At 57.0% G+C, this 13306-nt stretch overlaps 1 protein-coding gene across 4 annotated transcripts in view; it reads left to right on the top strand.

Moving 5' to 3' along the window:
* Positions 1-13306, top strand: part of PFKFB1 (6-phosphofructo-2-kinase/fructose-2,6-biphosphatase 1) — a 116507-nt gene that overhangs the window by 27859 nt on the left and 75342 nt on the right. For all 4 annotated transcript variants that reach the window (XM_069209367.1, XM_069209366.1, XM_069209368.1 and 1 more), the window contains 2 exons: positions 2545-2611; positions 11549-11623. In XM_069209367.1, the coding sequence (XP_069065468.1) occupies positions 2545-2611; positions 11549-11623 (142 nt within the window). The remainder of the gene's footprint in view (positions 1-2544; positions 2612-11548; positions 11624-13306) is intronic.

The raw sequence follows: 13306 nt of genomic DNA, 5'->3' as shown, positions 1-13306 counted from the left end.
CCTGAAATGTGTTAAAGGTCACTACATGTTTTTACTCATACAAGTGACAAAGAAGAAAGACTTCATCAAAGTAGAAGGTGATTTGAAATGTTCAGCAGCACCCCAAGGCTGCTAGAAGCACTCAAGAAGCACTACACCAGGCACTGGAGGAATGACGCACATTTTAACCCAATGCGATTCCTCTTCAGGATTAAGTCCACCAGGAGATCTGTGTTTCAATATCTAAGTGAATAGATTTTAAATATGGCCCATAGTTGAGTTATTCATTGATAATTTTAAGATGTAAAACATAGCTTAAGATGTAAAGCAGAAGTACTGGCCAGAGACGAAAACTCCAGAGGGGGAGAGTTGTAGGGAAATCAGCAACTAATGTAAAGTTGAATATGAAAATGTCTGTTTACTGAGCCTTCTGGAGAAAGGCTGTGTAACGATTTAGAGTCTGTGTAGTGAAGGGGTATGTGGATAGGGGAGGGAATAGTAAAGGACGTCTGCAGCAGATAAAGATACACCAGGAGCCATTGGCTCCATGTGGAATCAACCTCAGTGCGTTGTCCTGGTGGCTGAGTATGAGGTTGGAAGCCTTCTCCTGACTGTTCAGGGAGAGGAGGTGTTTGTAAGGTGCGCATTGCCAACATGTCTCAAGTCCTGGGCTTTACCAGAGAAGGAGCACTTGTTGGTGGTCATTTTGTTCAAACGCAATGCTTCAAGTCATGTTTATGGAAAACAACATTGTTTGCTCTACTTACAAATGACTCCTTTTCTTTCTCCAGTCTTTTAAAGATCTTGGAGTAAAATCTGTCCTCTACATCCTTGCAGCTATAAGAGTTAAGTCAGGCACACAGATTATATGTTCTATTATATTACACAGAAATCTTGGTTCTAGTGTACTAGTCTTCAAGTCAGAATAGTGTTTCCTGGTGTGCTTTCATACTCAATGTAACATCACTTTTCATACTCTGTGTGGTGGCACCTTATAGTCTTCAGGTTAGCGCTCTGTATGTCCTGGTGTGCTTTCATGCTCTGTGTGATGGCACCTTTCATGCTGTCTATGGTGGCACCTTACAGCCTTCAGGTCAGCCCTCTCTTTCTTCTGGTGTGTTTTAATGCTCAGTGTGGTGGCACCTGTAGACTTCAGGTCAGTGCTCTGTTTCTCATAGTGTGCTTTCATGATCTGTGTGATGGCATGTTTAATGCTCTCTGTGGTGGCTCCTTATGGCCTTCAGATCAGTGCTCTGTTTCTCCTGGTGTGCTTTCATGTTTCCTGTGATGGCACCTTTCATGCTTTCTATGGTGGCACCTTATAGCCTTCAGGTCAGCCCTCTCTTTCTCCTGGTGTGGTTTAATGCTCTGTGTGGTGGCACCTTATATACTTCAGATCAGTGCTCTGTTTCCTGGTGTGCTTTCATGCTCTCTGTGGTGCCACCTAATAGCATTTAGGTCAGTGCTCTGTATCTCCTGGTGTGCTTTCATGCTCTCTGTGGTGGCACCTTATAGCTTCAGGTCAGTGCTCTGTATCTACTGGTGTGCTTTAATACTCTGTGTAGTGGCACCTTATAGCTTCAGGTCAGTTCTCTGTATCTACTGGTGTGCTTTAATACTCTCTGTGGTGGCACCTTATAGCTTCAGGTCAGCGCCCTGTATCTCCTGGTGTGCTTTCATACTCGGTGTGGTGACTCCTTAAAACCTTCAGGTCACCGCTCTGTATCTCTTGGTGTGCTTTCATACTCTGACCATGTATACACCTCTCCATGTACAGCTGATTCACCACTAGCCATAGAGGTGAAAGCCTGACCCTGTGTACACCTCTCCATGTACAGCTCATCACCCACCTGCCATAGAGGTGAAAGGGCCTGACCCTGTACACACCTTTCCATGTACAGCTCATTCACCACTAGCCATAGAGGTGAAAGGCCCTGACCCTCTACAAAGCTCTCCATGTACAGATCATCACCCACCTGCCATAGAGGTGAAAGGGCCTGACCCTGTGTACACCTCTCTATGTACAGCTCATCACCAGCTCTAGAGGTAAAAGGCCCAGACCCTGTACACACCTCTCCATGTACAGCTCCTCGCCAGCCCTAGAGGTGAAAGGCCTGACCCTGTACACACCTCTCCATGTACAGCTCATCGCCCACCTGCCATAGAGGTGAAAGGGCCTGACCCTGTGTACACCTCTCCATGTACAGCTCATCACCAGCACTAGAGGTGAAAGGCCCTGACCCTGTACACACCACTCCATGTACAGCTCATCACCAGCCTTAGAGGTGAAAGGTTCTGACCCTGTGTTCACCTTTCCATGTACAGCTCGATCACCTCCAGCCATAGAGGTGAAAGGCCCTGACCCTGTACACACCTCTCCATGTACAGCTCATCACCACCAGCCCCAGAGGTGAAAGGTTCTCTGATCCTGTCCAGATACGTGTTGTGCCATTCCATGCACACATAGCGCCACTCGGCAGAAGCGCTTTATTACTGGAGATCTTGTCTGTGATACGAGTTTAGCTGGAGAGAGGACCCTGACCAGCCTCCAACTTGTCATTTCAGGAAGTGCGCCCTGGCAGCCATGAGGGACGTGGAGACCTACCTCTCGCAGGAAGACGGCCACGTGGCGGTGAGCAGAGCCCCCATCCCTCCCCTGTGCATGAGTATCACGTGTGGAGTGTGGTGCTGCGCGTGGCACGTGTGGGGTGCACTGCGCCCGGTGAAGGGGGGGCCACCCGTGGCGGCTGCTGAGGTGGTGGGAAGTAAAGGTTCATCACGAATGACCTGTCATGAGCGAGCGACCCCGGCGGGGATACTGGGGTGGGGTTGGTGGGAGGGACAAATGGTGCATTTTTAAGTAAATCTGAGAAAGCAAGAAGATGAATAAGGCAACTGTGAAAGTACTTCTGTCTCCAAGAGGGAGATGTCATTCTGATGATGTAGGGAGCTGCTAACTCCCTACAACCGAAGCACAGGACTTCAGAGGCTTCCAGATGCCAGTGGTGACTGGCAGTGGACAATCCGCCCCCAGACTACGAGCACGTAGTGGAGAGCCCGCAGGGGTACAGCACGCGGCCCTTAGGGAGTGCAGGGGTACAGCACGCAGCCCTTAGGGTCTGCAGGGGTACAGCACGCAGCCCTTAGGGCCTGCAGGGGTACAGCAAGCAGCCCATAGGGTCTGCAGGGGTACAGCACGCAGCCCTTAGGGTCTGCAGGGGTACAGCACGCAGCCCTTAGGGACTGCAGGGGTACAGCACGCAGCCCATAGGGTCTGCAGGGGTACAGCACGCAGCCCTTAGGGTCTGCAGGGGTACAGCACGCAGCCCAGAGCCTGCCGGGGTACAGCACGCAGCCCAGAGCCCGCAGGGGTACAGCACGCAGCCCTTAGGGACTGCAGGGGTACAGCACGCAGCCCTTAGGGACTGTCCGCAGGGGTACAGCACGCAGCCCTTAGGGACTGCAGGGGTACAGCACGCAGCCCTTAGGGACTGCAGGGGTACAGCACGCAGCCCTTAGGGACTGCAGGGGTACAGCACGCAGCCCTTAGGGACTGTCCGCAGGGGTACAGCACGCAGCCCTTAGGGACTGCAGGGGTAGAGCACGCAGCCCTTAGGGACTGCAGGGGTACAGCACGCAGCCCTTGGGGTCTGCAGGGGTACAGCACGCAGCCCTTAGGGACTGCAGGGGTACAGCACGCAGCCCTTAGGGACTGCAGGGGTACAGCACGCAGCCCTTAGGGTCTGCAGGGGTACAGCACGCAGCCCTTGGGGTCTGCAGGGGTACAGCACGCAGCCCAGAGCCTGCAGGGGTACAGCACGCAGCCCTTAGGGTCTGCAGGGGTACAGCACGCAGCCCAGGGCCTGCAGGGGTACAGCACGCAGCCCAGAGCCTGCAGGGGTACAGCACGCAGCCCTTAGGGTCTGCAGGGGTACAGCACGCAGCCCTTAGGGACTGCAGGGGTACAGCACGCAGCCCAGAGCCTGCAGGGGTACAGCACGCAGCCCTTAGGGACTGCAGGGGTACAGCACGCAGCCCTTAGGGACTGCAGGGGTACAGCACGCAGCCCTTAGGGACTGCAGGGGTACAGCACGCAGCCCTTAGGGTCTGCAGGGGTACAGCACGCAGCCCTTGGGGTCTGCAGGGGTACAGCACGCAGCCCTTGGGGTCTGCAGGGGTACAGCACGCAGCCCTTAGGGACTGCAGGGGTACAGCACGCAGCCCTTAGGGACTGCAGGGGTACAGCACGCAGCCCTTAGGGACTGCAGGGGTACAGCACGCAGCCCAGAGCCTGCAGGGGTACAGCACGCAGCCCTTAGGGACTGCAGGGGTACAGCACGCAGCCCTTAGGGACTGCAGGGGTACAGCACGCAGCCCAGAGCCTGCAGGGGTACAGCACGCAGCCCTTAGGGACTGCAGGGGTACAGCACGCAGCCCTTGGGGTCTGCAGGGGTACAGCACGCAGCCCTTAGGGACTGCAGGGGTACAGCACGCAGCCCTTGGGGACTGCAGGGGTACAGCACGCAGCCCTTGGGGACTGCAGGGGTACAGCACGCAGCCCTTGGGGTCTGCAGGGGTACAGCATGCAGCCCTTAGGGTCTGCAGGGGTACAGCACGCAGCCCTTGGGGTCTGCAGGGGTACAGCACGCAGCCCTTGGGGTCTGCAGGGGTACAGCATGCAGCCCTTAGGGTCTGCAGGGGTACAGCACGCAGCCCTTGGGGTCTGCAGGGGTACAGCATGCAGCCCTTAGGGTCTGCAGGGGTACAGCACGCAGCCCTTAGGGTCTGCAGGGGTACAGCACGCAGCCCTTGGGGTCTGCAGGGGGGGTCTGCAGGGGTACAGCACGCAGCCCTTGGGGACTGCAGGGGTACAGCACGCAGCCCTTGGGGTCTGCAGGGGTACAGCACGCAGCCCTTGGGGTCTGCAGGGGTACAGCACGCAGCCCTTAGGGACTGCAGGGGTACAGCACGCAGCCCTTAGGGACTGCAGGGGTACAGCACGCAGCCCTTAGGGACTGCAGGGGTACAGCACGCAGCCCTTGGGGTCTGCAGGGGTACAGCACGCAGCCCTTAGGGACTTCAGGGGTACAGCACGCAGCCCTTAGGGACTGCAGGGGTACAGCACGCAGCCCTTGGGGACTGCAGGGGTACAGCACGCAGCCCTTAGGGTCTGCAGGGGTACAGCATGCAGCCCTTAGGGTCTGCAGGGGTACAGCACGCAGCCCTTGGGGTCTGCAGGGGTACAGCACGGAGCCCTTAGGGACTGCAGGGGTACAGCACGGAGCCCTTAGGGTCTGCAGGGGTACAGCACGCAGCCCTTGGGGACTGCAGGGGTACAGCACGCAGCCCTTAGGGACTGCAGGGGTACAGCACGCAGCCCTTAGGGACTGCAGGGGTACAGCACGCAGCCCTTAGGGACTGCAGGGGTACAGCACGCAGCCCTTGGGGTCTGCAGGGGTACAGCACGCAGCCCTTAGGGACTTCAGGGGTACAGCACGCAGCCCTTAGGGACTGCAGGGGTACAGCACGCAGCCCTTAGGGACTGCAGGGGTACAGCACGCAGCCCAGAGCCTGCAGGGGTACAGCACGCAGCCCTTGGGGTCTGCAGGGACCCACAGGATGGACAGGCCTTTGCTGGGTTAACCCCCGATGAGGGGAGGTACAGACCTCTGGGGTCTCGTGGGGTGCCTTAAACTGAATACTGAAGACCCCCGTCAGCCGGGCCTTCGCCCCCGAAGGATTTGCCCCTTTTCATGGTACAGAAGGGGGTGAGTTCGTCCTTCCCGGCGGCGGCGGGAGAGGCCCTGGTTGCTATTCAAAGCCTCGTAGATCAGAAGCTCTCCGGCCGCCGCCTCAAAGTCAACGTATGCGCTGCATGTGAAGCTCGTTCTCTTCTAATGGGGTTCCTAGTGGAGCCCCCGCCCCAGCGCCCCCATGTACTCGCGGCGGGGCGCAGAGGCCGTGACTTCCCTCTAGGCTGCGATTAAAAATGACTTCTTGGTTTCATGGCACACAAACCTCCTAGTGCGGGCAGCACTTTATAGGTAACAATAAAAATGTCAAGAAAGCTCTGGTGATTCATGTTCCTGCTGCTGAGAGGTCAGATTTGTGTCTAGCGGCAGTTTTGACTCCTCTGAGGTAGCGCCGAGGGTGAATGCGCTATACAGTATGAACGTGATGTGAGAGGGGCAGGGAGAGGTGAGGGGCGCTATGAACCTGATGTGAGAGGGGCGAGGGAGAGGTGAGGGGCGCTATGAACGTGATGTGAGAGGGGCCAGAGAGAGGTGAGGGGCGCTATGAACCTGATGTGAGAGGGGCGAGGGAGAGGTGAGGGGCGCTATGAACCTGATGTGAGAGGGGCCAGGGAGGGGCACTATGAACCTGATGTGAGAGGGGCGAGGGAGAGGTGAGGGGCGCTATGAACCTGATGTGAGAGGGGCGAGGGGCGAGGGAGAGGTGAGGGGCGCTATGAACCTGATGTGAGAGGGGCGAGGGAGAGGTGAGGGGCGCTATGAACCTGATGTGAGAGGGGCAGGGAGAGGTGAGGGGCGCTATGAACCTGATGTGAGAGGGGCGAGGGGCGAGGGAGAGGTGAGGGGCGCTATGAACCTGATGTGAGAGGGGCGAGGGAGAGGTGAGGGGCGCTATGAACCTGATGTGAGAGGGGCGAGGGAGAGGTGAGGGGCGCTATGAACCTGATGTGAGAGGGGCGAGGGAGAGGTGAGGGGCACTATGAACCTGATGTGAGAGGGGCAGGGAGAGGTGAGGGGCGCTATGAACCTGATGTGAGAGGGGCGAGGGGCGAGGGAGAGGTGAGGGGCGCTATGAACCTGATGTGAGAGGGGCGAGGGAGAGGTGAGGGGCGCTATGAACCTGATGTGAGAGGGGCAGGGAGAGGTGAGGGGCGCTATGAACCTGATGTGAGAGGGGCGAGGGGCGAGGGAGAGGTGAGGGGCGCTATGAACCTGATGTGAGAGGGGCGAGGGAGAGGTGAGGGGCGCTATGAACCTGATGTGAGAGGGGCGAGGGAGAGGTGAGGGGCGCTATGAACCTGATGTGAGAGGGGCCAGGGAGGGGCACTATGAACCTGATGTGAGAAGGGCGAGGGAGAGGTGAGGGGCACTATGAACCTGATGTGAGAGGGGCAGGGAGAGGTGAGGGGCGCTATGAACCTGATGTGAGAGGGGCGAGGGGCGAGGGAGAGGTGAGGGGCACTATGAACCTGATGTGAGAGGGGCCAGGGAGGGGCGCTATGAACCTGATGTGAGAGGGGCCAGGGAGAGGTGAGGGGCGCTATGAACCTGATGTGAGAGGGGCCAGGGAGGGGCGCTATGAACCTGATGTGAGAGGGGCCAGGGAGAGGTGAGGGGCGCTATGAACCTGATGTGAGAGGGGCGAGGGAGAGGTGAGGGGCGCTATGAACCTGATGTGAGAGGGGCAGGGAGAGGTGAGGGGCGCTATGAACCTGATGTGAGAGGGGCCAGGGAGGGGCGCTATGAACCTGATGTGAGAGGGGCCAGGGAGAGGTGAGGGGCGCTATGAACCTGATGTGAGAGGGGCGAGGGAGAGGTGAGGGGCGCTATGAACCTGATGTGAGAGGGGCAGGGAGAGGTGAGGGGCGCTATGAACCTGATGTGAGAGGGGCCAGGGAGGGGCGCTATGAACCTGATGTGAGAGGGGCCAGGGAGAGGTGAGGGGCGCTATGAACCTGATGTGAGAGGGGCGAGGGAGAGGTGAGGGGCGCTATGAACCTGATGTGAGAGGGGCAGGGAGAGGTGAGGGGCGCTATGAACCTGATGTGAGAGGGGCCAGGGAGGGGCGCTATGAACCTGATGTGCGAGGGGCCAGGGAGAGGTGAGGGGCGCTATGAACCTGATGTGAGAGGGGCAGGGAGAGGTGAGGGGCGCTATGAACCTGATGTGAGAGGGGCGAGGGAGAGGTGAGGGGCGCTATGAACCTGATGTGAGAGGGGCCAGGGAGAGGTGAGGGGCGCTATGAACCTGATGTGAGAGGGGCCAGGGAGAGGTGAGGGGCGCTATGAACCTGATGTGAGAGGGGCCAGGGAGAGGTGAGGGGCGCTATGAACCTGATGTGAGAGGGGCCAGGGAGGGGCGCTATGAACCTGATGTGAGGGGGGCCAGGGAGAGGTGAGGGGCGCTATGAACCTGATGTGAGAGGGGCGAGGGAGAGGTGAGGGGCGCTATGAACCTGATGTGAGGGGGGCCAGGGAGAGGTGAGGGGCGCTATGAACCTGATGTGAGAGGGGCGAGGGAGAGGTGAGGGGCGCTATGAACCTGATGTGAGAGGGGCCAGGGAGAGGTGAGGGGCGCTATGAACCTGATGTGAGAGGGGCGAGGGGCCAGGGAGAGGTGAGGGGCGCTATGAACCTGATGTGAGAGGGGCCAGAGAGAGGTGAGGGGCGCTATGAACCTGATGTGAGAGGGGCCAGGGAGAGGTGAGGGGACTGCTGGGGGCGCTGCCAGTGAAGGGGTTAGTGGACAGGGAGGTCACGGGGTCACCAAGCGATCTGCTGATGGGTACAAAGGTCTTCTTGGCTATTGATAGGGTAACATGTCGCAGTCCATCTCACCCGCAACAGACTGGCACAGCAGGCTGGCACCGTGTGACCGCAAGGCCAGCAGCTTCAAAACAAACCTCCGACTTCGGCCAAGGAAGCCAAGCCCCACCTGTTACTTCGGCTTCACGTCAGTAATGCCGTTTCCAGTATTTTCTGTGTCTGTCAGTCTTGATTTTGGGACTGGGCTTCAGTCCCTGACTCACAAAAGATAACACTATTCTTGTGATGTGGTCATTTAAAAGGCCAAGTGAGTGGATCATGCACCTGGCCTGTGTGTGGTTTTTTTCAGAAGGCAGTTCGAGGCCTGGTGGGCAGTAAACACATGACCCCTGCAGGAGAGATTGCGAACTAGAGGAGGGAGAGTACGTTTTGAAAGTGCTGCAGTGTGTGAGTGCTCTCTGCGGGAGCCGTCACCCAACCAGGCCGATGTGCCACACATCACACGTTCACCCTGGTGACGGGGCTCCTGGTGCCTCGCCGGGGCTGAGCGTGTGATGCCGTGTCCGGGGGGGGGGGGGGGGGGGGGAGTATACACTTTCCCATTTCACCTACGTGTGCGAGGCTTGTGATATGCAAAACGTCACTTTGGCGATGGTGATTGATGTTCACCTGACTCCAGCGCTTGCTTAATGTGTATTTTCCTCTCTCTCCACTCACGCCCTGGGTCTCGGTGCTCACCTGGGATGTTGTTCCCTGATTTTACACTCCTCGTCCAGCACTAAAGGTCCTCATTCACGCAGCCAGGCAGTGCTTCATTTGTGCTTGTTGTTTCCGGTGCGGGGCACTGGCACTTATTTTTGAGGCCAGCAGTTATTTTTCTGCCTGAAGTATTTACTTAGAGCAGAAGACACACATAGGAAAGACGGAGGAAGAGAAAACTGAAAAAGCGTCACAATGTGAGAAAGCAGAAAGCTGCAAGAGTGAGCTGAAGGGGCAGGGAGTGGCTGTAAATGGATTAAAGAGGCTCGAGACGGCTTCAGGATTGCGCCGCCTCAGTATTCCGTGCTCGCACATTTAATTGCAGCAGCCGCGTGTTCAAGAGGAGAGCTTTGGGCACCAGGATGTTTTTATTTTCAAATGAAGTACTGCAGCCAGGTTAGTGAAAACTATGAGACATGGGCTTGAAATATGCATGTTATTTGAAGAGAGCGAAGTTGGTGTTGTGACGGACAAACGAAATGAACACACTTCTTTTCCGATCTGGCTGTGGCCTGTGAACAGAATATGCTATGCGACCCTCAGACCCTCCCATTCACAGCTTGCCTCCTGGCTCTCCCCAAACCTTACAACAGCTTTCCCAGGAGGGGCGCGCCCAGACCAGCAGCCTCTGAAAGGGGCCCTGAGTGCCTCAGACCTGCAAGCCTTGGGTACCGGGCTGTGGCAGCGGAGAAAGCCCCATTGTACTCCTCGGAGTCTGCAGGCGCCATAATGTCCCATGATGTGGGGTATCCCAGGGTCCCGCAGAATATCCGCCTCAAGGGTGGAACCAGGAAATCCACACAGCAACAGTTATGCCGAAGCCTGACCCACGTGCCACCTGCCATTCCGTTCATTCTGGTGTAGGGCATCCCACGATTCAGGAATATCTTTTCTTCGGCCTTTAGGATCAGTACACAGTGGGAGAAATTGAGGGCACATAAATGCCTCATAAACCTGATTGTAAATGAGTGGTAGACGCCTCAGTGGCTGCGTCAGTGGGCAGAGGGCGTCACAACAACAACTTTCTTTGTGTCCCTTACATTTGTTTCTTTTCAAAGTCCACACTGAGGGGCTGAGGGCTGAGGGCCAGGGATACCTTCGCCGGCTCCCTCGGTTCGAGAGCAAAATGATCAAATGCGCACACCCCAGCAACACGTGGACTCGGTGGAGGAGGAGGTCACAGGTCATCGCAAGGTGTGACCCATGAGCAGCCCTGCCCAGCACCGCCAGGGATGCCCAACCAGTGCATGGCTTCATGATAATCATACAGTGACTGCTCATGTTAGTAACGAGGCAACAGAGCCCCACCCCCTGTGCACAACCTGCACTAGAGCGTCTCGACCAGGCACCAACCGCGATAGCCAATCCGGACGCAGCGCCAGCACTGGTGGAGCGTCCTAACTCACCGCTCATCAGTAGACTGGGGGTTGCGGCTTTGAGCGACCCTCACTCGCTAATGAGCAAGTGAGGAGAAGCCTTTAGTGCGCATGTCGGGCCGGCCGGGTAACGGCAGCCGTCCCACCAGACATGCGCACTACCGAGCTCCGCCGTCTGCCACTGCCAGCACCATTAGTTGTTGTCGGACTGACGTGACGTGTGTCTTGCCTAGTCAGTCATTCAATTTAATTAGGCCCAGCCCCGCCCCTTCGCAGCTGAACTGAACCGCCCACGGCAGCGAAGGCGGGCACACGAAAGAAGATAATAAAATAATGCGTGTACTGTGTTATTATACTCACACATAACGGGGGACAAAGCGGGCCAAAAATATTAGTGGGGCAACGCCCCGACGCCCTAAGGCAGAAAGCGCCCCTGGTGACCCCCTCCCTTCAGGTCCTTGCAGACGCGGCTCCAGCCCTGAACCTTCCACCCTCAGATCTTTGGTCCCAGATGTGCCCTTCTAGTGGATTCAAAGGGAAGAAACAAGACCCAGAAGGCGTTAGTTCATCAAAAACACGGCCACTGGAATTATGCGGCAGAGGAAGGCCAGATTATGCAGAGGGTTAAATAAATCATGCAGAAAGAAAAGGTAAATTATACGGCATAATCTGGCACGTTTTATGATGATTTTATTTCATTATGTTGTCACTTGTACACTTGTTAACACTGTCTGGGCATTGGTTGCACCTTATTGGTATCAATTTATCACTTATATGTGGCAAAACGCAAGAGAAATGTGGCCTGTCCAGCTTTGCAAAGAGCCTTTCACTGCGCGGCAACACGTGTCGCTGCGTTTTTAGTAACGTTTGAACCATATGAACTAGAAACAACTGTTTTCAACTGCTGTGCCAACAGGTCTTTGATGCCACCAACACCACCCGGGAGCGGAGGGCTCTGCTGCTGCAGTTTGCAAAGGAGCGTGGGTACAAGGTACAGTGAAGTGCATGCTGGGAAATCAATGTTCAATTGGGAGTGTCGGAGACGAGGCCTGAGGTGCCCTAGCAGAGCTGTGTGGGTTCTGGTACTGGAACAGCTAGGGGTGCAGCAGGTCAGGACTTAGGTGCATCGGAAGAGCTCTGCTTCGGTCCCAGTACTGGAGCAGTAGGGGTGCAGCAGGTCAGGTCTGAGGTGCATCGGAAGAGCTGTGGTTGGGTTCCAGTACTGGAGCAGTAGGGGTGCAGCAGATCAGGACTGGGGTGCATTGGCAGAGCTGTGCTTGGGTCAGAGTACTGGAGCAGTAGGGGTGCAGCAGGTCAGGACTGAGGTGCATCGGAAGAGCTGTGGTTGGGTCCCAGTACTGGAGCAGTAGGGGTGCGGCAGATCAGGGCTGAGGTGCATTGGAAGAGCTGTGGTTGGGTTCCAGTACTGGAGCAGTAGGGGTGCAGCAGGTCAGGACTGAGGTGCATCGGAAGAGCTGTGGTTGGGTTCCAGTACTGGAGCAGTAGGGGTGCAGCAGATCAGGACTGGGGTGCATTGGCAGAGCTGTGTTTGCGTCACAGTACTGGAGCAGTAGGGGTGCGGCAGATCAGGACTGAGGTGCATCGGAAGAGCTGTGGTTGGGTCCCAGTACTGGAGCAGTAGGGGTGCTGCAGGTCAGGACTGAGGTGCATTGGAAGAGCTGTGGTTGGGTTCCAGTACTGGAGCAGTAGGGGTGCTGCAGGTCAGGACTGAGGTGCATTGGAAGAGCTGTGGTTGGGTTCCAGTACTGGAGCAGTAGGGGTGCAGCAGATCAGGACTGGGGTGCATTGGCAGAGCTGTGCTTGGGTCAGAGTACTGGAGCAGTAGGGGTGCAGCAGGTCAGGACTGAGGTGCATCGGAAGAGCTGTGGTTGGGTCCCAGTACTGGAGCAGTAGGGGTGCGGCAGATCAGGGCTGAGGTGCATTGGAAGAGCTGTGGTTGGGTTCCAGTACTGGAGCAGTAGGGGTGCAGCAGGTCAGGACTGAGGTGCATCGGAAGAGCTGTGGTTGGGTTCCAGTACTGGAGCAGTAGGGGTGCAGCAGATCAGGACTGGGGTGCATTGGCAGAGCTGTGTTTGCGTCACAGTACTGGAGCAGTAGGGGTGCGGCAGATCAGGACTGAGGTGCATCGGAAGAGCTGTGGTTGGGTCCCAGTACTGGAGCAGTAGGGGTGCTGCAGGTCAGGACTGAGGTGCATTGGAAGAGCTGTGGTTGGGTTCCAGTACTGGAGCAGTAGGGGTGCTGCAGGTCAGGACTGAGGTGCATTGGAAGAGCTGTGGTTGGGTTCCAGTACTGGAGCAGTAGGGGTGCAGCAGATCAGGTCTGGGGTGCATTGGCAGAGCTGTGCTTGGGTCCCAGTACTGGAGCAGTAGGGGTGCAGCAGGTCAGGTCTGAGGTGCATCGGAAGAGCTGTGGTTGGGTTCCAGTACTGGAGCAGTAGGGGTGCAGCAGATCAGGTCTGGGGTGCATTGGCAGAGCTGTGCTTGGGTCCCAGTACTGGAGCAGTAGGGGTGCAGCAGGTCAGGTCTGAGGTGCATCGGAAGAGCTGTGGTTGGGTTCCAGTACTGGAGCAGTAGGGGTGCAGCAGATCAGGACTGAGGTGCATCGGCAGAGCTCTGCTTGGGTCCCAGTACTGGAGCAGTAGGGGTGCAGCAGA

This window comes from Pleurodeles waltl, chromosome 10 (assembly GCF_031143425.1).
Source record: "Pleurodeles waltl isolate 20211129_DDA chromosome 10, aPleWal1.hap1.20221129, whole genome shotgun sequence".
NCBI classification, from domain to species: Eukaryota; Metazoa; Chordata; class Amphibia; order Caudata; family Salamandridae; genus Pleurodeles; species Pleurodeles waltl.
This window is presented reverse-complemented; position numbering and strand designations above follow the sequence as displayed.